General features: G+C 39.9%; 1 protein-coding gene across 2 annotated transcripts in view; it reads left to right on the top strand.

The window, feature by feature from the left end:
- Positions 1-20,081, top strand: part of LOC145341008 (solute carrier family 12 member 9) — a 90,139-nt gene extending 70,058 nt beyond the window's left edge. For both annotated transcript variants that reach the window (XM_080185688.1, XM_080185687.1), the window contains 4 exons: positions 141-333; positions 2,918-3,092; positions 14,903-15,049; positions 15,190-20,081. In XM_080185688.1, coding sequence (XP_080041814.1) covers positions 141-333; positions 2,918-3,092; positions 14,903-15,049; positions 15,190-16,031 — 1,357 coding nt within the window. In that variant the 3' untranslated portion in view covers positions 16,032-20,081. The remainder of the gene's footprint in view (positions 1-140; positions 334-2,917; positions 3,093-14,902; positions 15,050-15,189) is intronic.
- Positions 20,082-27,262: the final 7,181 nt, after the last annotated feature.

Below are 27,262 nucleotides of genomic sequence, written 5' to 3'. Positions count from 1 at the left end.
TGCACCTATCCAGCACTTCTTTCAGACTGTGGGAGGAAACAGGCACAGGAAGAACGTGCAGACAGTGACCCAAGCCGGGTCCCTGGCACTGTGAGGCAGCAGTACTAACCACTGTTCAAATGTATTTTTCCCATTTTTAGGCCAACCTTTCGTTACTTCACCTGGCATACTTGTGTATTGGGGATCATTGGCTGCGGGATCATGATGTTCCTGATTAGCCCAATATATGCGTCATGCAGCGTTGCGTTCATGCTGATATTGCTGCTTGTTCTTCACTACATTTCACCTTCCAGCAGCTGGGGTTACATAAGCCAAGCTCTAATCTTCCACCAGGTACAGTACTACATTAGGAAACTGTTCAGACATGATGTTCATTGTGCGTTCTCAACATCTGTTCAATAGTTCTAATGAAAGGCCATCAACCTGCAGAGTCAATTCTGTTTCTCTCTCCAAAGATGCTGCCTGACCTCCTGAGTATTTTCAGCATTTTCTTTTTTATTCCAGATTTCCTGAATCTACAATATTATTTTAATAGATTCAGTAGTTGTAATACAATCCACTGTTCGTGGCTTTAACTGGAAAACACATGAAATTCTGCTGTAAACCTTTTAATCTGCAAATAAAACCCTTCTTGAGTTGCACCAAGTACATTAACACGTGCGTTGAAGCCAGCTTTCAGCACCAGTCTTGTTCCTTGCACACAGAATGATGGGTTTGTCCATACCCTTATTTAATTTTTTTTTAGGCATAAGAAATTGACACCATGGACGAGATATTACCAAAAAATGGCAGACTATTGGCTCCACCAGACAAAGACGTTGGTTTTCTCTCCAGATCTTGCCACACTCCTGCCACAAAAAAACAGCTCACACAATAAAGGGGGAGGTGGGGGGTATTAGGGGAAGGCCTAAAAATGCCTGCAAAGCTCAGCTGCACTGAGATTGGGATGCCATGTTTAAAGGGTACCCCGATCAGAACATGAATAAATCCCACTGCCCCCAACCCAACATAGAAGCGTCAGCAGCAGCGACCCCCCCCCCCCCCCCCCCACCCAACATACTCTGCTTTTATTTAGCTGCCAACATTACTTTGCAGTTGACCGGAACAGTGCCAGTGCTGTTTTAATTTGATAGCACCTGACCCACGAAGTACCATTGTTTGCAAGTCATCAGTGACATAGAGGAATGGAAGAAGATTCATAAGACCATTTGGTCCATCAAAGCCCATCCCTTCCATATGGTACCTTTTGCCAGTCTAATGTACAACCATATTTTGAATGCCCGTGAAGTCTGTGGCTGCACATTACAAATGTGTACCCTGGAGCCTTCTGCAAGATTTTGTTATACATAAAGTATTATTAATTTTTTTTTACAGCAAGAATATTTTCTGTTGAAGTGAAGATTATTTAACCAAACATTTCAGTTACTGATGAAAAGCAGAATACCTTGCCTGACCACTTGAAGAGAAATGGCTTTCAGTAATTTTTCTAGGTTGCTGTCACATATCCTCCAGCTGCGAAATTAACAGTAGGATTTGCAGAGACATACAAAGTTAATTGTAGCTTTTGGAGGGGCTTATGTTATTGATTTAAGAATCCATGTGTGCAACGACTTGGGAGTGTTCTAAACAGTTACCCAAAAGTAATGTTGCTCACCAGATAGAGGCAAAATTCAGCAAAATCTTATTATGTAAAGTCAGAATCACCAAAGAAATGAGATTCATTTCTTTGTATTCAATCATGGGACGTGGGTCCCGCTAGTTAGTAAGAAGTCTGACAACACCAGGTTTAAGTCCAACCGATTTATTTGATAGTAAACTCACAAGCTTTCGAGGTTAACCTCTTCGTCAGGTGAATGGAGAGTTAGTTAGGCCAGCCTTTACTGACAGTCCCTAATTGTTCTTGAGAACATGGATGTGAGATTCCTCCGTGAATCACTTCAGTCCATGTGTGGTAGGTACACCCACAGTACAATCAGGGAGGCAGTTCCAGGATTTTGACCCGGCAACAGTGAAAGAACAACAGTATATCACCAAGTCATGCTGGTGAGTGGCTTGGAGGGTAATTTCAAGGTGGTGGTAGTATCTGCTGCTCTTTTCTTTCTGGATAGAAGTGGTCATTGTTTTGGAAGGTGCTGTTTCAAGGGCCTGGGTAAGTTCCTGCAATGTGGATGGTACACAGTGCTGCTACATAGTGGAGGGTGTGAATGTTTGTGGATGGAGTGCCAGTCAAGCAGGCGGCTTTGTCCTGGATAGTGTTGGGCTTCTTGAGTGGAGCTGCACTCATCCAGGCAGGTAGAGAGAATTCTGTATTGTGCCTTGTTGATGGTGGAGACTCATTCCTCTCTGTATGTTTATCATTCTATGATGTCAACATATCCAGAAAAATTAATTATCCAGTATCAGTTTTCAACCCACCAACTTCCATGAAGGAATACCTCGCTAGATTTTGATTCTGGACTCTGGAACGTTTTTGTTTTCTCTGAGGTCTTTTACTTTAAATTCACCTCATTTTTATCCCTCTATCTAAATGCGAGGGGGACATTGTGAATGCTCTTTTTGAGTTGAGTGAGGGGTTGGGAAATACACCACTGCTTGCAAAGAGGGAAACCAATCTAAATACCTTTGTTTGAACCAGTGGTGAGTGATGAGATCAGTGCTATTTAAATGAACTCACTCACAGTATGGATAAATATCTAATATTTTGTAATTTTTACCCGAAATACGAGAGATACCAGGAGGACTTCCCAGTGGCTGATACATTCTTTATGACTGCCTTTTATTTAACATTTCACTCCAGATGTAGCTTTTGTTTAATCACAGCTACTAGCAGTAAGTCAGGTATGCTGTAAATACATTTCTGCAGTAATTAAATTGATCATTTTACTTCAAGATCCTTTATAAATACTTGTGCTTGCAGGTTAGAAAGTACCTTCTGATGCTAGATGTTCGGAAAGATCATGTTAAGTTTTGGCGCCCACAAATTCTGCTGATGGTTGCCAATCCCAGAACAAGTACTCAACTGATAAGTTTCACAAATGATCTGAAGAAGAGTGGGTTGTATGTGTTGGGTCATGTGCAAAAAGGGAATTTGGGTAAGTGGTGTTTCTTTTCTCATTTTCTGCAATGCTGAGTGTGAATCCTGAATTGTTTCAGGTTTGGAAGTTTCATACTTTTATTCTTAGATACTTTTGTTGCATTCACAAAGAGAACTTAATGGAATCGTTTGGCCCACTGTGCTTAACTATCCATTTCTCTTTTGAAAGTTTATGATGATGCACGCTCACAGACTTTGTCAGGAACACTAGGGGCATTTATAAATAAAGTCTGTACAGAGTCTAGCAGCACCCTGGCTGCCCTAGAGCAGCTCACTGGCTTTCCCAGTTCCTACATGTCTTCTAGACTGCCTTCTGCGTAAGAGAGCATACCACTCCCTGGGGTGATTACCCAGTTTTTGTCCGATTGGTCCCTCAAGCCAGGTGACCCTCTTCTGCTGTGTTGCCCTTAAAGGGACAGCCACCAGAATCATCGCACCCTCCCTCTTTAACTCCTTTACACAATCTTCAAGACCCAAATTACTTGGTCCTAAATTCTAACTAAACATTGCAGTTGGACAATTATAAATCGAGCCTTTGAGAGTTCTTTCTGTTTCTTGTGGAGAGGTGTAATTCTGCAGTCTGAGATGCTTCAATCAGGCCAATATTAACAGGAACTGCAATACGGATACCTCTGCTGGCACAGGCAGTTCATTACTACTTGCTTCCACAGAAGTATCATTTATGTCTAAAACAGGTTGGTCAGGTACTTTATTGCTTACAGGTCTGAAAACATTTCTATTTCCCAAATGATTCACATGTTTACAAACAGTCCATCCCTCCATGTCTACTCGATGCAACAAGAATCCGGTCACAGAGACAATAATTCCAGAGAAGTAACTTGATCCAGTACACTGAAGTTTCATTTTATGATACCGTGTCATTATGTACTTTTTTTTTATTGTTACAATGACAATGGCTCATTGATGAGATCTGGAGACTTTGGTGTCCAAGCATAAACACTTTTATTGGTAAGCTTTAACTGTGTAGAGTTCCAAATATAGTCTTGCAGGGAACTCTCCCATATAAACTTGCTGCTTTTCCAATCAGGTAGCCAATTCTGCAACCTTGTTCTGGCATATAATCCCAGTTTCTTTCTCTGAATGAATGGCTGATTCTGCTGTTGCTTTCACTTTTTACCTTTTCAGTTAATTCCTTATTGACAATCTTCCTTTCTTCAAACTCCTATTCTTCTGATTCAATTCTTCACTGGACTTACTCTTATTTTCTAGTAACCTTTTCATTGAGTTCAGCTTATTCTGCATTGTCTCCTTAATTTCATTTTGTAAGTTCTTTTGCCACCATTTTTCAAGTTTGCTGTCATTCATTTCATCTTGTTGTTTTAATGTCTTCTCTAAAGCTTAAATTCATTTTGCTGATTCCTCTATGTTCAATAGTCCCTTGTTTCTTTTGACATCTTTAATTCCCACGTTTCTTTGAGGTGTATCCATCGTGTTCTTACTGTGATGTATACATTTCATAAATGGAATCTTCATTTCTACTTATCTTTAGCTAACCCTTTTTTTGATTTCACACTTGGTGAGGAATTAACTGAAAAGGTAAAGAAAAGGTGAAAGTGGCAAAAGAATCAGCGGTTCAGACAGAAAGAAATTGGGATTATATGCCAGAACAAGGTTGTTGAATTGGTCACCTGATTGGAAAAGCAGCAAGTCTGTATGGAAGAGTTCCAATCAAAGACTATATTTGAAACTCTCCATGGTTAAAGCTTACCAATAGAAGTGTTTATATTTGTACAACAAGCTTCAAGATCTTGGTCAGGTCTGTCTCTGCTGATTTGTTGATTTCTTTCCATTCTATAATTTTCTCATTGCTCTTCATTTAGTGTCATTTGTTGCCCTCCTTTCATTGTTGTCCTTTTGGGGTCCTTCAGCATCCTCCTTCTGTGGCCTTTTGGTGCCCTCCCCTTTTGAGGTCTTGCGTTGCTTCTTCCTTGATCTTGCATTGCTTATAGAACTTTTTTGAGAGTTGCCCTCTACGTGGAGTCTTCTCCAATTTCCCTGTCCGTTGCTGTTTGTTTCTTCTTGTGGTTCCTGCTTTAAGTGAATTGCCTAGTAAATGTATTCCACTTTAAATGCATTATCGCTTTAAGACTGTCAACTTTTTTTAAACTGGTCGCAGCTGTGCTTTTCCCACACTTCTTGAAGTTTTGGCAGAAATCCTGGCTGCTCCTTTTTGAATCTTTTTAAATTTTTAAAAACTTTTCTTCTACTGGTTGAAAGCACATTTAGCAAACTCTGCAGCTTTTCTCCCCTTTGAATGCATAGAGATTCATTCTCCCTCCTCTCCCCATTGTGCTGGTTTCCCTTGTCAATTTCAATGGGCATTTGGGGCAATTTTTTAAAAAACAGGTTGGGGACTTCCCTTCTCCCCAAAGCTTTGGAACTTAGCTGCCTGCGGTACCTGAGTGCAGGTACCCCTCGCATGTCGGCCTCTTCACATTGCTGTGCTTCTTAAGAACTTGCTGTAGCTCCTTGGGGCATGATTCCCTTTTCACTTGAGTCTGCTGTCCTTTTTTTTTCAAAACAAAGCTCTGTAGCAACTCTTTCTAATTGAAGATCCACTTTTCCTTAAACTCAAAACCATAGCTTTTGCTTCTGAAGATTATTTTTTCTTGACTTTATTCTTTTATATATTTCGAAGCTTTTGACTGCACCGGCCATTCAGGTCCTCTGTGTCTGCCCTTCAGGGTCTGACAATATCTCAACATAGGGAAGGGGAAGGGTCTACTGGTATTATCGCTAGATTATTAGTCCAGAAACTCAGCTAGTGTTCTGAGGACCTGGGTTCAAATCCCACCATGGCAAATGTTGGAATTTGAATTCAATAAAAAGTATCTGGAATTTAGAATCTACCAATGATCATGAAACCATTGTCAATTGTTGGAAAAACCCATCTGATTCACTAATGTCCTTTAGGGAAGGAAATCTGCAGTCCATGCCTGATCTGGTCAATGTGTGACTCCAGAGCCTCAGCAATGTGGTTGATTCTTAACTGCCCTCTGAGGGCAACTTGGGATGGACAATAAATGTTGGGACTACCAGCGATGCCCATGTCCCATGAATGAAAAAAATCTCACTGGGTCTGTTCAACCAGAGATCAGTGTTCTGTGTATCCTGATTAAACCGTGATACTCACACGTGTTGGACCAGAGGCTGTGTCTTCATAATCCATCCCATCCATCTCGCCAAGTGTAATGATTCACGCACTCAAACTTCGTCAGGAACACAAAGGATATTTATTAATAAGGAAAAGCATTACGGAGGCTAGCAACAACGCCCCCCGACCAACTGTCCCAGACCCTATGCGTGTACTCTGTTTTCTGCCTAAAAGGGGAGTCCATCCCATGGGGTGATTACTCACTCTTGGTCCCAAATTGGTCCCCTAAGCCAGGTGACCTCCTTCTACTTTGCCCCGAAAGGGACAATCAGCACAAAATTACTGATGAATATAACGCAGCACAGTGGTTAGCACTGCTGCCTCACAGTTCCACAGACCTGGATTCGATTCCCAGCTTGGGTTATTGTCTGTGTAGAGTTTGCATGTTCTCCATGTCTGTGTGGGTTTTCTCCGGGTGCTCCTGTTTCCTCCCACAGTCCAAAGATCTGTAGGTTAGGTGCATTGGCTATGCTAAATTGCCCCTTAGTGTCCTGGAATGCTTAAATTAGAGGGATTAGCAAGGTAAATTTGTGGGGTTATGGGGATAGGGCCTAGGTGGGATTGTTGTTGGTGCAGACTTGATGGGCCAGATGGCCTGTTTCTGCATTGTAGGTATTTTATGATCCTTTCACCATGTCTTCATTCAGTGCATTTCAGATTACTGCATTAACAAACATCTTACCACCCTCCTGCAGTTCCTTTGCCGGACAGGTTAAAACTGCCTTCTGTTTCTGCCTGCTTATTTACGCTATCAAATCTCCTCACAATTTTGTGCAGCCGTGTAAAGTCACTGCTCGTGCCATCTCTACTCCATGGAGAAGAATCTCAGCTTCTCCCATCTCCTAACTTTATTAATGAGGAATGGAACATCTCTTCCATCTAATTTGAGCTGAAGCACTACTGATTCGAGTGTAATATAGGCTAGACACGGAGTAAAGTTCTCCCTACTCTGCTTTGACAAGGTGGCTTCATGCCAGCCCATAGGAAGAATGATCTCTACTGCACTTTTATGACATTTACCATTTCCCAATCTTCCGAAATTTCATTTGGGGTCAATGAATGGTCTTTTTATCCTTCTCGATTTAACACTATATATTAGAGAGTGTCCTCATTGCCACTCCAACACTAGAGTATTTTGCTTCCCATAGAATAATACATCAATGTTTTTCCATGCCTTAATGAAGATTTCTGGCAAACCCCCAAATCTTTTGCTAACATTGTAACTTTATATAAATTTCTGTATTACTATAAATTTCTAGTGTTTGATTTAAGCAGTGTCTTTCATACCAAATCACTTTAAGAAAATTATATTAGCATTGCGGTTAATAGCACTGAAGAAGATTTACCTAACCCATCATGCCTTTATCGATTCATTGTCAGAGCTATATACTTGGTTGAATTGCCTGCCTCTTCCTCATAGCTTATAAATTTTTTTGATTTACAAATATTTATCCAGTTCCTTTTTCAAAAGTTGCTGTGATTTTAATTCCACCACAGCCGTACAAATAGACAATAGTTATGGCTCAATAACAAGCCAGTCAGCATCATCAGTCCAAGCTGGTGTTTACAGTCTCTCAACTAGATTCTGGGGAGTTTGCACTCCATTTATCCAATGGCATCATAAATATTGGTGGTTTTTTCCACTAACCTTGAAAGTGAATTCCACAGCCTTGCAGCTCTGTTCTGGTAGGGCATTCTTATGTTTCATATTTTTAATCTTTTATTTCCTCTCGTGTTATTTTGGTGGTGACTTTAAATTTATACCTGCTAGTCACTGATTCGCCAAGCAATGAAAATAGCTTTTCCCCATTTAGCTCATGGAACCCAGTCATTAAGCATCATGTTCTAATATCCTTTTACCTTCTGTTCAAATGAAATGCCCAACTTTTCTTATTCTTCCTTCATAACTAAAGCTGTTGCCCTGATATGTTAATGAATTCCTTTCTTCAATACCCTCCGATCTTAGCATAATGGGGGGCAGAAAAAACTGGACAAGATATTCAATCTATGACCGAGCCAATGATAATAGGTTTAGTATTATCTGTGTTTTTTGTATTTGATGCCCTTGTTTTTGAGCTTTAGCACCCTTTTTAACACAGCCATATTTAACAACTTATCCTCCTACTTTTATAGATTTGCATCTCTGAACCCCTAAAAGTGCATGTCTTTCTCGCTGTCCTCTATTCCTTTCAGGTTTTTCCCATTGTGTGTGCACTGATAGATTAGTGTAAGCGCAGTGGACTGCTCAGCGCTATGCTGCTGGCCTCTCCAGTGGAGGTAGGCCCTGCCCACTGAATTATAATGATATTCATGCAAGTGACCTCTGCAGTGCAGAGTGTGGGATATTCTTCTCTCAACTCCCACTGAAAACAACCAGCGTGAATTACTCCAGCTTTTACGTGAATTCGACATTTAGAATCTTTTGTGGAAAATTCTGGCCAACAAGTCTGGCAGTACTTTGGAAAGAATCAATAACTTGAGGTCATCCAAAACTCTGGTTTAACTTTGAACAAGTCCCATTCCCTATCATTCCGTGCTCACTGAGCTTTGTTGGCTCCTGGTCAAACAATATCTTGATCTTAAAATTCCCATCCTTGCTCTTAAATCCCTCGATGGCTTCACTCCTTCAATTCTCTGAAATATCCTCCAGACTCTCAATCCCCCATGATATGTACATTCCTCTAATTATAATCACATGTGCATCCCTGGTTTTAATTGCCCCACCACTGGTGGTCGTACCTCCAACTGACTGGGCCCTAAGCTCTGGAATTCTCTTCATACACCTCTCTGTCTTACTATAGTGCTGTCCTCCCATAAGACGTTCCTTAAAGCATACTTCTTTGACCAAGGTTTTGATTATCTGACGGAATATCTCCTTATGGGACTCAGTGTTGTACTTTGTTCCTATGATGTCATTGGAATGTTTGGTTTAAGTTAAAGTGCCATGCAAGATATTGTTGAGTGTTCCCCTAATATTTTCTGTTTTACTTTCAAGATTCTGCTTTTGTTTTTTTTGTACCCTTCATGAGAAGAATTCCTTTTTTCTTCTATAGTCGAACTTGCCTTTTTGCAAACCTGTTATTTTTCTTTTTATGTATCTCCAAAATCCTTAGTTCCTGATGTGTGTTTATTAATAGCCCTTCAATGTTTTTGCTTCCCTTTATAATATTTTCTATATTTTGCTTTCACTTTATATTACCAGCTTTAGATTTGTTATTACTGATTCTAAATTTCATTTCAACCCTCCTATTTGTACTGAATCATGGAAAGCTAGTTTTCCTGTATCTTCTTTGTTACTTGAGGGAGTCTAGATAGTTTTAATTCTAATCATCTTCTGTTTCCCCACTGCCTTATCTTCCAGTCCAATTTCCATTTTTTTTCCAGTTCCCTTATAGCTCACAACTTAATTTTGCATCTACAGTTTTTTGCAGTGTCAAAAGAAATCACAGACTGTCTGCTTTGCAAAGATCCAATTCTCAGTCATTTTATAGGCTTGTACTGTTGCAGTACATTCTGCTGCCAATAAACTTGAGCTGAGCTATGTAAATAGCACTACTTCAACTCGTATACTTGGTAGATGTGATTAAAAGACCATGCTTCACAAATTTCTGATGTTTCATAAACACAAAATGTTAACTTTATTGTAATGTGCAATCTACAATGATATTTTAAATGTCAAAATTTGCAATGCCTTTACCTACAGTGCATTGTGCAGCACTTATCTGGAGCTTTGGACATCTACTTTTACATTTTTATTAATAACCACCCTAAAGCTCAGTATGACCTTGAAGCAGATTTATTATAATAGTTTTAGGAGTCATTGTGGAATGGTCCACTAAGTGCTATAAATGTTTTTTTTCACTATATTCAGCTGAAAGCCTTCCATAAACTCTAACACAGTGACTCATTTTATTTAACTAGTTGTTTCTTATGCCAAAATTGCCAGTGATTTTAAAAGGAGGATATGGGAGAAGACCGAGGAGATCTTGTGGCGCAGTGGGTAGCATTCTTGCCCCTGAACCAGAAGCTCCAAGTTCGAGTCCCACCAAGATTTGATGGTCAAGGAAGGTGTGTTCATAATGGGGCCAAACAAGTTGAATGTCAACCTGCAAATCCTGCCAAACATGCCAATTGCTAGTGGTAAGAGTGGGAGACACTCCTGGTCAACCATGTGTGATGTGGAGTGATGCTCCTTAAGCTACAAGCCCCTGGCGACAGACTAACAACCTATTTCAGGATTTACTAGTTGTGGAAACAGATGACAGTCTGCCTTAATGTACCACTATGTGCAGGAAGAGAATTGGAATGGACTATAGGAGAAGGGTATTTCTATTCTGCTGTAATCTGTCACAAACTGTACATCAAAGAGTCTTCATAATTTGATATTGAGTATTTTGCATTTTGATTTGATTAGTTTGTGAGATTTCCTGAGACAGTGGTGGAATTTTCCAATATTGAAAATTGATGTTAAATCATACAAGAAAGGAGGAAGCCATTTGGCCCATAGCGCTTATGCTGGTTCTTTTCAAAACAAGTATCAGTTCATTTTTCTAACATTTCCCTTTTAAAGTACATGTCTGTTATCATTTTGAAAGTTACTGTTCAATTCACTTTTGCTTCCCTTTCAGGCCAAGTATTCCAGATCACACTGAACTGCTGAACACACATAGATTTCTCTTGGCACACAGGCTTCCTCATCTGACCCCATACAATTCTGGGGACTTTGCATGGCGGCACAGTGGTTAGCACTGCTGCCTCTTAGTGCTAGGGAGCTTGGTTCAATTCCTGCCTCGGGTCACTGTCTGTGTGGAGTTTGCGCATTCTCCCTGTGTCTGCGTGGGTTTCCTCCCACAGTCCAAACGTGTGTGGTTTAGGTTGATTGGCCATGAAAAATTGACCCTTAATGTCAGTGCTTGGCAGGGTAAATATGTGGGGTTATAGGGATGGAGCCAGTGTGGGATTGATTTCAGTGCAGACTCAATAAGCTGAATGGTCTCCTTCTGCATTGTAGGGATTCTATGATGCTGCAAAATCTCCCCATAGCCTCCTTTACTCTGAAAAAATGATCCCGGTTTCTCCACTTAACTGAACTCTCTCCACTCTGGGACTGTTCTGATGAATCATCTTTGCCATGACATCACTAAGGCCATGACACCATTGTGCTGAGAATTGGATGCTAGTCTGGCTGAGATCAAATCATTGATTTATAAAGCCTTAGCATCACTTTGTGCTGTGACTTAATTTATAAAGCCAAGTCTCTCACCTGCTTTTTGAACAGCTTTATCAACTTGGTTCTATTACCTGCCAAGATTTACATAACTGAATCCCGTGGACTCTCTGTTCCTGAACCCCTTTAAAATTGTACTATCTAGTTTATATTGCCTGTTCTCAGTTTCCTTCTGAAAGCAATCACCTCTGTGCATTGAAATTCATCTTGTGTTTGACCATTTCATCAGCCTGTCAATGTCTTCCTGATGTCTATTACCACCTTCCTCAAAATTTCCAACATTTGAAATGATGCTGTCTATTTGGAGTGCTGTTCAAACACTGACCAGTGAGGTCACCACTATATACTCCACTGCAGCTTGTTTTTGTCTCCCAGCTAATCTTGTATCAAAACAGCCACTGTCCCTTTAATGTTGCGATCTTCAATTTTGTTAGCAATTATATTAAGTGCTTTTTGAAATTCTGTTCACACAATATCAACTCGTCTACCATCTTCAAGCCATCCCTGTTATTTCATCAAAAAACTCAACCAAGTTTGTCAAGCACACCTTGCCTTTAACAAATCTTTATTAGTTGTCATTTACCAACCATTTTCCTCTAACTGACAAATCATTTTATCTCAATTATTGTGTCTACTCCAATGCAGACTGACCAATTTTATTCCTTGTCTTTTTTGGATAGGAATATAACATTTGCATCTCTCCAATTGTCCATCACCATTCCAATACCCAAGGGTGATAGAAATGTTATGGCTAAAGTTTCTGCTGTTTCAACCCTTGCTTCCCACGGTGACTTAAGAGGCATCCCATATCCTTTATCTTGAGCACGACCAATGGTTTTACTACACCTACCTGTTCTTCTATTCAAATCTTTTACATGTAACATTGGCGGCATCACCTTCTCTAATAGAAATAGTTACATTTTAATTGCTTTTCTATCCACAGTTTTTGGTCCTTAATTGGCTCACCTTGCCCTTTTTTATGTTTGTAAAAGCCTTTAATCTGCTCATATTTTCTCATTTATTCCTTTTGCCTCATTTGTTTCCTTTTTCTGTTCCCCTCTGGACTTTGTTTTCAGCTTGATTAATTTTTACATCAATTTCTTTAGTCATCAGGAGAGCTCTAGCTTTGGATGTACTATTTTTCTGCCTATTAGGAAGGTGTCTAATTTGTGCCTGAATTATACTTCCTCTTTGAAGGCCACTTCTGGCTTACCTGCTCTTTTACCTGTCAATATTTGTTTCCAATCCACCCTTTCAACTCACTGAAATTAATCCTCTTCAATTTGAGTATTATCACATCAGATTGTTCCCTTTCCTTTTCCATTACCACAAGAAACTTAATGGTATTGTGATTTCCATCATCAAATGCTCTTGCTAACATACAACGTGTCCACTTCATGCTTTGGAACTAGATCCAAACATTGTTTCCTCCCTCCTTGAGCAGGAGACTAGATTGAGAAAGACAGTTTGCCCTTCACTTTAGGAATCCCCTTGGCCTACTCTGTTTCTTTTTCCACCTTAAAATCTATATTGTAATAAATGAAGTTCCTCATTATAACCGCTCCATTGTTTGTACATCTTTCTCTTCAAATTTATTCTTTCCCAATATTTGGTGGCCTTTAGTACACACCCAACATTGTGACAGCTTCTCTTCTCCCTAACTCTATCCAAGTAGGTGCTATCTTTTGAATTCTCAAGCACAACATTTGTTCCAAAGTCATAATAGTCACACTTCCCCTTTTACATAATTTCCTTGGCTATTTCTCTTGATTATACATGGCCTACATCTCCATGTACATTTTCCCATGGCCCCTGGAAAGCAGCCAGCATTGTCAAGGGCCCCACACATACCGGGCATATTCTCTTCCACTTTCTTCCATCGGGAAAGAGAAAGTGTGAAAACTGACTCGAGAACAGCTTCTTCCTTGCAGCCATCAGATTTTTGAATGGTCCTACTGTACATTAAGCTGATCTTTCTCTTCACCCTGTCTGTAACCGCAACACTGTATCCTGCACTCTCCTTTCCTCCTTCCCCCATGTACTCAATGGACGGTATGTTTTGTCTGTATAATGCCCGAGAAACAATACTCTTCACTGTATCCCAATACATGTGACAATAATAAGTCAAGTCAAATCATCACTATTTGCTGTTGAGCTAATTTCTTTATAGTTTTGAAGTAATCCTTAAAAAAAAAGCATCTGTTTTATCTGGAATGACCACAGGGCAAATAACTAATCATTTCAAAAAACAAGTGTGCTTTTATTACCACATTGCATTTTGTGCACAACCTTGCTGCACATGAAACTGTCTGTGCTGATTTATTGTGGCAACATGATGTACGCCATTCATATTCCTGAGCCAGGTTCAACAAAATTGCATTTGCTTAAAATATACTTCATCATACAGCTGAGATTTGATAACTTGATTTGTGAAGAGATATAATCTTTCCCAGGATTGTTGCTGTTGCGCTTATTTAAACTAGCAAACCCCACTGTTGGTGTGGTCAGTGCTGTTTGAGAATCGTTCCCAAACAGCAGGCCACATAGCATCTAGGGATTGAGCCCGTGTCCTCTAACTGGTTCCAGAGTCAGATGAAAGGCCATTAAACACTGATCAGTCCGGGGGTACTCGCGTTAAGAATCCCTACAGTGCCATTCAGCCCATCCAGCCTGCACCAACAACAACCTCACCCAGGCACTGTCCCTATAACCCCATGTATTTACCCTGCCATTCCCCTGACACTAAGGGACAATTTAGCATGGCCAAACAACCTATTCTGCACATCCTTTGACTATGAGAGGAAACCGGAGCACTTAGAGGAAACACACACAGACACAGAGAATGCGCAAGCTCCCGCCCAAGCCGGGAATCGAACCCAGGTCCCTCATGCTGTGAGGCAACAGTGCTAACCCTGTGCCACTGTGCTGCCCGGCTCATCGTTTGATTTGGTAATGTTTGTAACCATCATGTAAGGTGACCCAGATCTGGGTCATTGTGAGCATTTAATGAAATTACTTGATGGTAAAGAAAATAAATATATTGCACATTTGGCCATATATTGCATCTCTGCTGTTGGCACTGAATTGACATTAAGTATGGTCATTAATCATATTGGGTAGGGCAGATAATTCAGCAATAGCCAGGAGGGCCCTGTAGTCCCCATTGCAATGTTTCTCTCATACCACAAAAATTTACATAATTTTTAAAGTACTTATCCAAACATCTATTGCATATAACATAAAATGTCGAGTGTGATTTCAGTTTGCATTTCACAAATATTAGAAACACTTCCAATGGTTTGTCATGGTTTTTTTTATGTATGTATGTATGAGAGAAATGAAAGTCTTTATAAAAACAAATGACATTATTACTGACTCAGACCCGTGTGTTCTATTTTCTTTTCAGATGAGATGCCTTCTGACCCTCTTCAAGCACAGTATGATTCCTGGCTAAGCTTAGTTGATGCACTGAATGTAAAATCATTTGTCAGCCTCACACTATCCGACTCAGTTCGTCACGGAGTTCAACATCTTTTATTCATTTCTGGTCTAGGTAAATAACCTACAACAAAAAAATCAGTTCATTTAAAACATATATTCACACAAATTTAGTTTATTCTTTGCTAGTTAGGGTGAACTTGCATCAGTGTTTGTTGCAATAAGTTCCTGTGTTAATGCTGGCCTGTTTTATAGGTGGAATGAGACCCAATACCCTTATCCTTGGTTTCTACGATGACTGTGTTCCTGAGAATGGTTTGCAACAAATTCCAGCATTTTCATGCAATAACTCTTCTGTCCTGAATGAACAAGATTGCAACTTGCAGCCTAATTTTCCCCCAGCCAGGGAGGCTTCATCTCCGAAGGCACTATCGGGCAAAGAATACGTGGCCATTATTTCTGATTCCATCAAAATGTTAAAAAATGTTTGCTTAGCCCGATACTTCTGCCAGCTGAATAAAGCAGAACTATTCAGTCGCAAGAACCAAGAGGTCTCCATTGATGTGTGGCCACTCAATCCGCTACGCCCTGACAGTGCTAATTATGTTGACACTTGCAGCCTGTTTCTGTTACAAATGGCGTGTATTCTTAACATGGTGCGCTCCTGGAGGTCGGCTAAACTGCGTATTTTTCTGTGTGTTGAATCCGGAAACAGTGTTGGGGAGCAGGATACGAAGCTGAAGCAGCTTTTGCGACAGCTACGCATCAAAGGTTCGATTACGACTCTGCCCTGGGATAATGTTGCTGCCCTTCACTGGCACAAACAGATGGCTCAGGACGATGGCAGAGAGGGTGGTTTTGCAAATATCTTCCCGTCAAATGCGATGAAAATCTCAGATGACTATTTGATGGCTGTGAACAAGATGATTTTAGAGCAGGGTGCTCATCCAGCTATCCGCTTTCTCTACCTGCCAAGGCCGCCCGCTGACACTGCGCTGCACGAAAGGTATCTGGAGCAGCTTGATATCATGACCAAGAACCTAGGACCCACTCTGTTGGTTCATGGAATTAGTGCAGTGACTAGTACAGACCTCTAGAGCATCCATTGATTGTGGAGGTTAAGAGCACTACCAAATATAGTAGTTAATAAAGCAAAGAGGTAAGATTGGAAAGGTTTTATTACAATGAAAAAGATCCACTTGTACAAAAGATCACATGAGCAAAAGCATTGAGCCGTGTTGCTAAAGCTCTGAGGTTTTTGCCGTTCTCTTATTCTTCCCACTCTTCTCAAAATAAGGCAATTTGTTACGTTGTCACTGTGTTCATCCACACATACAACAGCTTGGCAACTAAGTAACACCACCAGATTTGATGAACCTTAGTGTTGAATGCTTCGGAATGTGGGCTCATGGAGCTGTCAACATATCTTGAGTTGTGGATACGAGGTTCCGTTTCACCTCCAAAAACATGCAACAACAGAAAATTCAAACAAGTTTTGTTCAGTTTTCTGTGCACTTTCTTCATCGAGTGCTGGGTTCATGAATGGAACCTCTGTTTTATAGATGTGTGAAGGGATATTTGATCTTGGCAACAATAATCTGAGACATTTAGTTGAATCGTTACTAAATTTGCAATCTCAGATGGGATACTGTTATAGGAATCAAAGGACTATTTTGCTGAGTTTATATTTGGAAAATGGATCTAAGATTTGATATAGACTCAAAACACATGCTTAACTGTGAACAAACAGTGCTCACTTCAAGGATAACACATCTTTGGTTACATTTTAATGATGCTTTGAGTTTTTATCATTTTTGTCATGACATTTTGATTGTTTCTATGAATGTATTTTTTTGTAGGAAGTTTGTTGCAACCATCTCTCAAATAAGTTACATTTTTTAGTCTTCTCCAAAACTTGGAGGGGGCAGGGTTTTTGTCCACCGCCTGCAGAACTGACAGGAAAACCACATTGCTTCATAGCAGAGGCCTGATCAAATGAATTGTTTGTCAGGCTTTTAACTAGCCAGCATCAGGACTCCCCTGGGCTTTAGACCTCCAGGGTTGGAAATCCGCCCCCAATTCCCTTCCCAGAGAGCTGCTCACCAGTCGGAAGCCAGCAGCTCTCTATGGCCAGCAACATCACTGGGAGCAGGGACTTGGGTGAGACAATACAGGGAGGAGAGGGTCAGAGGCAAGGTCAATGGGATAGGTTTCACCCCCAAAATGGATTCCTCAATCAGGTATTGAGCAATTGCCAATGAGGGAACCCGCCCCCCAACTCACCATGTCCAGGAGGCCACCAACCAACCTGACAGGGTTCCCTGGGCAGCCCTCATGTGATATGGGAAACCAGGTGACTCCCAGTTAATCCCTGAACCACTACTAAATTGCAATGGGCTCAGGAATAATTAACATCCCACTAAAGCCAGATGAGTGTTAGTCGCAATGGCCCCTTGCCATCTCCAACTTAATTAAGGGAGCTTTTCCCACTGTTGGGAGGATGATGCGTGGCCTCCCCTGTGATTAAGGGGATCAGGTGCTGTGTTTCCCATGGCGATGGTTTGGCTTAAATGCCACCACAGTCTTGCTCACTCTAAACTATCAATGCAGTGGTTTTAATGGCATCACAGTAGAGGTTGAGACTGTCGTTCACTTACAGTAACTTTCAAAGTTACTTCCAGTGCTTTAAGATTGTAGTCAAGGGTGCCAAGATGCCTTCACACCTTGGAGCCCTGGCACGAGCAGCATGTACAAAATTTTAATCAATGTACCCAATAATTTGCATTTATTCCACCTTGCGAACCTTAACCCATTGCGTTTTCTGATTCTGAATAAATCCAGCAATGATGCCAACTACTGGCCCCAGAAAATGTAAAATTTGTGAATGAATAGACATTAACATACAACCATCAATTGACCTGGGATGGCCAGGCTGATTTTGCCATTATTACTGGAATGTATGGAATCCCTGCAGTACAGAAGGAGATTACTCAGCCCATCAAGCCTGCACCAACAAGAATCCCACCCAGGACCGTAACCCCATGTATTTTCCCTGCTAATCTGAGACCCAGGATAATGCTCTGGGGACCTGGATTTGAATCCCACCAAGGCAGATGGTGAAGTTTGAATTCAGTAACAAATCTGGAATTAAAAGTCTAACAATGACCATGAAATCCTTGTCGGTTTTAACAAAAACCCACTTCATTCACTAATGCCATTTAGGGAAGGAAATCTGTTGTCTATCTGTGACTCCAGATCCACAACAATGTGGCTGACTCTTAAATATCCTCAGAAATGGGCAACAAATGCTGTCCCAGCCAGCGACATCTGCATCCTATGAATGATTGGAGAAAAAAAAAGCTACATGTAGCATATTGTTCATAGTTGGTCCATGTTCGTAAAATGATAAGTGCTAACTCAACCTCTCTGTACGCTAAATTCTGTTTTCAATTTTAAAAGGGACAAATGGTTTGATACTAAGCATGAGCTTGAAGTTTAAAAATGTGATTTGTTTTTAATTGTTCACAGTAGGAAATCAATTGTTACAAGTGGCACTGAGTGGTTTTAAAGATTGAAGCACCACGTGTTACATGGCTAAGTGTTGCTATCTCGATACTTCCACTGCCAGCAGGCAAATTGTCCCTCAGCAGGGCTTGTGTGTGCGACAATTTGAAAAATCGGCCAAACAATTTTCCTGTTTGTATTAATCAATGCAATAAAACTGTAGCACTGTCTGAATATACCTTCCAGTACATTAGGCTGGTTACCTGCCCACAAACATAAACCCTGAATTGGCAGACTGGTGACTTCAAGCCCAGCTTCCAGTTACTATACAAGTTTGCACAGTGAAAATATTGAGCTTGTGCAGATCTGATGGATATCTTCAAGGCAAATGTTTGTCCACCTGAATGTGTAACTAGTTTTTGCTGACTTTTTTTTAATCTTGTAGGTTTTGCTCATTATATACTTGACAAGTAATGAAGGAATTTATCTTAAAGCTGTACCTTTATATAGCACTTGGAAATTCATAAAAATGCCAAGTGACTCTTCAAAAAACAAACTCTTCCAACCTGAAACTTAACCAGGATTCTTACTTAGTACAGCAAAGTCATACTGTCATATATGTATCCAGTTTTGAAAGTCTGATGGAAAAGCGCCCAGATTTACCAAATTGCTCTAGATAGAAGTAAGTGCTTTAAGGTCAAATGAAAATGCAGTCGACAGTCTTCTCAGATGGCTGATGTGGCATCAGTAGTGCACATTAGCTGTTCTTGCTTTTTAAAAAAAAAACTGTTTACAAGGGAAGGTGATGGTCACGTGGAATAACTAAGAAAACTAAATAACAAGCAATGTGCATTAGTTTCCATTTACCACTAACACTAATCATACAATGCCTAAGTGTAAAAGTGCTTCTAATCAACATGAAATGAACAAAATCCATAAATATAATTAAATGCAAGTACTTGCCTATTATTTCCATTTTTATTGATTTTATATATTTGTTTTGCAATTAAGATGGATAATTTGGAAAATCCTTGATGCATTAAAGTAACTCAAAACATTAAGGCGTCTCTTTGGGCATGAGCAAGACCGTTTTCCCGAAAGCTGGACCCAGCTTATCCACAAAATTCCCTTGTAATAAGGGGCAAGGACAGAGTGGATAATCAGAAGCTTTTTCCCAGGGTGGAAGAGTCGATTACTAGGGGAAATAGGTTTACGGTGCAAGGAACAAGATCTGAAGGAAATGTACGAGACAAGTTCTTTTCACACAGGGTGATGGGTACCTGGAACTCACTGCTGGGAGAGGTAGTGGAAGCAGATACAATAGTGACTTTTAAGGGGTGTCTTGACAAATACATGAATAGGATGGGAATAGAGGGATATGGTCCCCGGAAGGGTAGGGGGTTGGGCAGCATGGTCAGTGCAGGACTGAAGGGCTTGTTCCTGCACTGTAATTTTCCTTCTTATTTGTGTGAGTAACGTGTAGGACTGAAAAGGAAAAAAAAATCAAAGGGAAAAAGTGTGTTCAACTGTTTATTTTGAGAAACCAAAAATTGAGATTTTAGAAAATGTGGTTTTATTCAATTTGTTTTCAGGAATGTATTGTCATTTTTTTTTTTGCATGAATAAATTTTTAAAAATTTTAAGAGCAGCACGTTCACCAAACAAATACCTGAATAGACTTCTTGTTGTAGTTACCCTTTTTGGCCCAGATTTTCATCCTGGAGTGGGAATCATGCCCAGCAGAAGCCAATCATACTATCTTTATGGCAGAGTGAGGGAGGTGGGCTCAAGTGGAAGCAGAACAGAGACAGGCAGATGCTGAGGCTAGCGGATTAGAAGGCCTTCTTCTTTTCACTGGGATATTGGTCCACTTCTGTAGAGTGTTAGGCACGCTAGTATTTACACCACCTCCCCCACCCCCTCCATGTCCCATGCATCCTCCATACATTCTCATCCAGTATTGACTATGGACAGAAATCATGAACCCTGGGGGAACTTTGAAATGCTCGTGAAGCCATCAAAGTAAAAACAGCCATTCAAAACCTTTTCAAAACATTTTAATCCTATTAAGCACTCTCAAACACAGCCATTCAACCTCCTCTTGAAAACATTTCACTCCTGTTAGATACTCGTAAATTTATCAAAGTAATCAAACAGCCTTTCAAAAATTTCTACAATCATTTTATTCCTATTATCTGGTCACAGCACTGCCAAACAAAATACATGGTTCCCTTCATAACTGTGAAAATAACCCCTGTTGAGCTAAATCCATTAGTAGACCTTGGAATTTGTAATGAAATTCTGTTGCACAACTTGAATCCTCCAAAGTTTAATATAATTGGGTGAAGCCATTTTTTTCAAAAGCTGGACGGAATGACTCAGTCAAAGAAGTCTGCCATCTGTTCATCCATTTTCTAAATGTCTGGACTTTTAATGTAAAAATTAAAGCCTGGGGCTCAGATGGCAAATTAATCTTAATTGCAATATTGTTGAATACAGAAGAGCTTCTTAACCACTGGATAAAGTTTGTAAGTGCATCTCATTAGATCATAGAAAATTGGAGCAAGAGCAGTCCCTTCAAGCCTGCTTCACCATTCACTTTATCCATGGCTGATCCTCTGTCTCAACACCATACTCCAGTGCTCTCCCTATGCGCCTTGATATCTTTAGAGTTGATAAATCTATTTATTTCCTCAAGCTATAAACAGTGATTTGACCTCCACAGCCTTCTGTGATAGAGAATTGCACAGGTTTGCCACACTCATCATCTCAGTCCTACATGATCCCACATCCTCATACTGTGACCCCTCTTACTTGACCACCTCCAGAGGACATATCATCCCTGCATCTAGTCTATCCAGGCCTGTCAGAACATTTATACGTTTCAATTAGATCCACTCTCAGTTTTCTAAATTCCAGTGAATACAGATTCAGTTGACTCAATTTCTGCTTGTACAACAATCCTGCCATCCAAGATGCTATATTCCTTGTATGTATATCTTTTCTTTAGTAAAAAGACCAAAACTGCACACACCACTCCAGATATGGTCTGACCAAAGTCTTGTACAGCTGCAGTAAGACATCCTTGCTGCTGTACTCCAGTCCCCTTGCAATGAAGGCCAATGTACTGTTTGCCTCCTTAACAGCTTGCTGTATCTGCATGCTTGTTTTCAGCGATTGATGTACAAAGATACCCAGGTCCTTTGCTACATCAACTTTTCCCAATCTATCACCATTTAAAAAATACTCTGCCATTCTGTTTTTCCTACCAAGATGAATAACTTCACATTTATCCACTTTATACTGCATCTGCCATGCATTTGCTCACTCACTCAACTTGTCCAAATAGCCTTGAAGCCTCTTGACATCCTCTTCACCATTCCCAATCCCACCAAGTTGTCTACCATTGGCAAATTTGGAAATATTACATTTGTTTCCCTCAAACAAATCATGTGAATAGCTTGTACCCAAACACTGATACTTGTACTACCCCACTAGCCACAACTGTCTCTCTGAAAAAGACCCATTTATTTCTGTTTCCTGCCTGCTAACCAATTCTCAATCTGTGCCAATATATTACCCCCAATCCAATATGCTTTACTTTTACACACTAACCTCTTATGTGGTACTTTATCAAAAGCTTTCTGAAAATCCAAATACACTACATCCACTGGTTCTCCTTTATCCATTCTACTTGTTAATCCTCAAAAGCTCTTGTAAGTTTGTCAAAAATAATTTCCCTTTCATAAATCCATGTTGACTTTGTCTAATCTCATTGACTCATATCAACACCATTACTGCTTTACTTGTTTCTGCCGAGCCTCCTTTGCAGCCTGGAGTCTTGAATGCTTCCATTTGGCGCACCCGTTCTCAGCCCTCTTTCTTCGATGCTAGTCACACTAACTCCTGTTTGGGATCTGTGTGTCTCATTATCATTATAAATGTTGCATGCTCCTGCTAAAAGTACTTCCCATTTAAAAACTGGAATAGCCTGGATTGGTTTTAATGTGATATTTCATGACCACACTTAGAATAAAACAGCTGACAAAGTTCTTCGCTGGCACCGTTCCCATAAATGATCCTTCATTCCCTATGAAACGATGTACACACATTTATCTGAATATGCCTGAGAAAGGGATTGAACAAATAACTTTGCAGGGTGAGGAAATTAAAACATTGATTTTTGTCCAAAAGCACAGACTACTGAGATATAAACTATTAAATAAAGATATAAACACTGGCAAAAAATACCCTGTTATGATTGCAGCATGTGCACATTTGGCAGAGTTTGCTTACTGCAGGCCCTATTTCAGTTTCCAAAACTGCAGCGGAGCCCAACACACACACACGTGAGGTTCAGCTTACTCCACAAAGCCATTAGGTGCTCATCATTGGGACCAGAAAGCAGATGAATAAGGGAAATAAACATTTTCTCTGGCAGGGGAGTTAATTGAAGATCCTCACCAAGAGTGAGGACAGACTTTGAGAGTTTTTTTAATGCAGAATGTTGTTCATGCATGGAACGATTTGCCACAGGGAGTAATTGAGCCAGAGACCATTGCATATTTTAATTTAAGAGCAGATAAATATTTTGAGGCGAGGGACATTTCCAAAGAGAGAGCAGGGCAGCGAGATTAGTTTCTGATTGCTCTGCTAAAAGAGCAGGCACAAACACAGTTGGTCAAATGGTCTCCTGTGCTGTGAACTATGGAGCTATGAACTGAGAGAATACCAATTTCTGGCACCCTACGGGGCATTCTTCTGCTATGAGAGCCAGGTTTCACAGACCTTGAGAACCAAAAGAAATAGTGACACCTGACTTATTTAAGTTGACTGTTTTTTGCTCATCTTTAAGCTTCAGTAGTCTCCAGGGCTGTAACATTCTGGCTGTAGGTCTAAAGGGAAAAATCAGAAAAATCAATATTGTTGTTTGCAGTCACCTGTAGTAACAAACACTAATCTTTGTGACATTTTCAGTTACGTGTCAGGAATATGGAATCTCTCCCAAGCTAAAGACCCAGCAATAGTAGTAAGAAAATTAATGTCAATATTGCTGAAAAGAGAGACATGTTACTGAAGCTTTTTGCCTTGCACTCATCAGGATAAACACCAGAGCAACAAATTTCAAATGATCACAATTCATACCATAGGAGTAAAGAGGTGCTGATAGGTTGGTAGATCGATTCTGTCCGAAATACAAAGCAAAGCGAAACTGCAGGTTAGTCAAGCTTCTGGGTAATTAAAAAATGTGCAAGGCTTGAATATATTCCTTTTTATTTGCAGAGAACTGTGCTCTGCAAATGAATATCTATTGGTTAGAGCAAGCATAAGTGAACCATGTTTTGACCTAGACTGACAATCTTAAATTGGTTGTTAGTGTAACTATTTGCACACTCAGGATTGTTCCACAAGTGCTGCCTGATTGCCAGATTCTGTCCAATGGTAGATTTTTTTTTGCAAATGCGGGCCAGTTGAGTATGACCTATACTTACCTGTTATGAACAGCTGGAGGAACATGCTGTTTAATTTGATCGGTCAATGGCAGGAGCGTACGGTCTATGTCCATACCGAAATTCATTCATAACATTGCTCAATCGTGTTGTAGGAAGGACTTCTTGGACTGGAAACAGCATCCTATTAATGGAGAATGATTAGCAAAATCCTATAAATGGATACTAAATGGTAATGTACTGATCAATAATAGGATGCTGCTCAATAAGCACAAAAAATGATGCATGCTGCACCATCCAGACAACTCAATTGTGAGAAATATTACAATAATACTATAAAAGCTATGGATTATTCATCAACAAGAAGCAATTTAGCTGCAGCTTTGATTTTAGTACCTTTTTTTTAAGAAACATATTTTTAAAATTATGTCAACTTTGAAAGTCTCTGTTTAGAATATTAAGCATTTCCAAAGTACCAAATCATTTCTAGATGAAGTCCAGCTTTAACCAGAAAATCTGTGAATTTTTTGTACTTGATTCAAAGTATAACCAAATATTTTGGGTGAAGCAAGCACAGACTTTATCTGAAAACATGACATCCATTTAAAACTGCCTTAAAATACATTAAAAATCCAAAGGCCGTAGAATTATTGTTGATGAAAACATTAAGCATTCCCTTTTAGTTAAAGTTAGTTTATTAGCCACAAGTAAGGCTTATGTTAACACTGCAATGAAGTTGCTGTGAAAATCCCCTAGTTGCCTCACTCCGGCACCTGTTTGGGTCAATGCACCTAACCAGCACGTCTTTCAGATTGTGGGAGGAAACTGGAGCATCTGGAGGAAACCCACGTAGACACAGGGAGAACATGCAAACTCCATACAGACAGTGACCCAAGCTGAGAATCAAATCTGTATCCCTGGTGCTGTGAGCTGACCACTGTGCCATTGTGCCACCCCTTTTAATAACTTACCAAAGAATTATGTCACTCTGTCTGATATTATCACAGAACTAGATCAGAAAGTAATGTTCATATTACTGTACAATAAGCTATTGATCTTCTGAGAAATCTGTGGCTGGGGTTATCGCGCTCAGTTTTCAATTTGTGCATTTATCAATAATTCAGTTGTTGGATTATTAATGCTGTTGCAAACATTTTAAAGTGAGCGTGAACAAAGTTTCTAATTGAATCAGTTGAACCTGTTTTTTGAAACATCATAATTTAACACATTATTTGCTTGATATGCTATGACTCTAATTGACATTACGGGCAGGACTTTCCAGCCACACTCGCCCTGAAACCTGAAAATCCTGCCCAAGGTCATTGGACCTTTCCACGGTCTGCTCTTTGCCCAGTACAATTCCCGTGGTGGGCAGAAAGGGAAAATTCACCCCTTCATCTCAATTGACACTTCATCTCAAAACCAATCTTTTAATGCAAGAGTATGAAATGACATTTGAAGACACAGCGGTGCTCCTAGAAAAAACTCTTGTCCTCTTTGTCCTCAATAATCACTAGTGTGTATCACCAATGGCTATAGTTTTAATAATTAAGGGTTGAAGTACATAAGCACCTTTCAGATCCTTTTTCTATTTTTTTGAATTAACTTGAATTGAGTCATTACTGTTACATATATTGGGATGCAGTGAAGAGTATTGTTTCTTGCAAGCCAAACTGACAAAACATACCATTCATAGAGTATGTAGTGGAGAAGAAAAAGATAGGGTGCAGAATATAGGGTTGCAGTTACAGATAGGGTGAAGAGAAATATCAGCTTGATACGTGGTAGGACCGTTCAATTGTCCGATGGCAACGGGGAAGAAGCTACTCTTGAACTGGCCGATTATATGTTTTTGTGTTAAAGCATCAGGCATTTTTTTTACAACAGCTTTATGTGGCATGTTGAAGAAAATAACTCATTTGACTAAGTAGCTTGTGTGCAAATCTTAAAATTATATACTAACATTTAGGGCAATAGTACTAAATATCATACAAGTGATCAGTAAGAGTGTCACAGTAGTCAAGAACAAGAGGCTGGTACCAAGCTGCCTAGTTTGTAAGTAACCTGTGAGCAATTCCAAAGCTATGATGGGTAACTGCCAATGATGAGTGTGAAGAAGTGACCTGAATACATTTTAAAATAATTTCTGGTTATTGATCTTTAACATTCATTCTCAAATAATGGACGTGCGTTCCTGATTTTACAAACACCATGCAATTGAACTATGTGTACCAGGGGTCTCAGTTTGACTCCTGATCTGAGCTGACAGTTGGTTTCAGCTACAGTAGCAACAGGATGCTACAATTGACTTCAGTGCCTCAGGCTAGGAATGGGAAATCAGTCGGGGTCCAGCTCTTGATATTTAGCTAGCTTTTTTTTTAAAGTCCAATATTTATCCATATTTTAAGACTGCCAGTGAGAATTCTAAGATTAAAATGAGCCAACTGTATAATTCTCTCTAGTGAAACTTCACTCTTTCATCTCTTCTGTATAATTGTGAAGCTTGTCCATTAATAGCTCTGAACGTTCTTTACAAATACAAGGATTGCAAGGAACCTGGTGCTTGCGTTTTGTCTGAGTTGTTGACATGTTCAGAAAAGTTTCACAGCTTTTGATCAAAGCCTTGTATAGGATTGAATAATCTCGGCCAGAACCAATCTCATTCTCCATGTGGTGCTCCTTGGATGGAGGAAATAGAAATGGCAAGCTAACTGACTAATGCGTGAACTATCACCACATACTGACAACTATCTACTTTTTTCTGTTACCATCGATTTGTCCATTGGAAACGTTTTAGATAGAAAATAACATGCAACTTAAAGTTATAGGTGAGAATGTGATGGGTATATTGCGTTTATATCATAGAAACAGGTCATTCAGCCCAACATGCCAGTGTTTTATACTCCCACAAGCCTCTCCCTCCCCACGTTATCTAATCTCAAGAACATATCCTTTTTCCTGATATGTTTACCAACAACCTTTAAAGACATTGACAGTAATTGTTTCAACTATTCCTCGTGGTTGTAAATCTCACATTCTACTTCTAAATTGGCTCTAAAGAAGTCTCTCCTGAATTTGTTAGGGACTATATTATGTTTATGGTGTTAACTCTGGCCTCTCCCCACTTGGAAACATCTTTTCCTATGTCTATACTATCAAAACCTTTTATAATCTTGCATTCTATCAGGTTACACCTCAGTTTTTTCCTAGAAATGAAAAAGAACCTGTTCAAACACTTCCTGATGTAAAAATGTAGTTCTAGTAAATTTTTTTTGCACCTTCACACACTTGTCGTTTGGAGTCTTCGAGACTAGAACTGTGCACAGTATAAGTTTAACATGACTTCTCGGCTCTTTCTTTCTATTCCTTTAGAA

This window comes from Carcharhinus amblyrhynchos, chromosome 3, assembly GCF_965287045.1.
Source record: "Carcharhinus amblyrhynchos chromosome 3, sCarAmb.v2.hapA, whole genome shotgun sequence".
NCBI classification, from domain to species: Eukaryota; Metazoa; Chordata; class Chondrichthyes; order Carcharhiniformes; family Carcharhinidae; genus Carcharhinus; species Carcharhinus amblyrhynchos.
The sequence above is the reverse complement of the archived record's forward strand: the minus strand, read 5'-3'. Positions and strand labels throughout refer to the sequence as shown.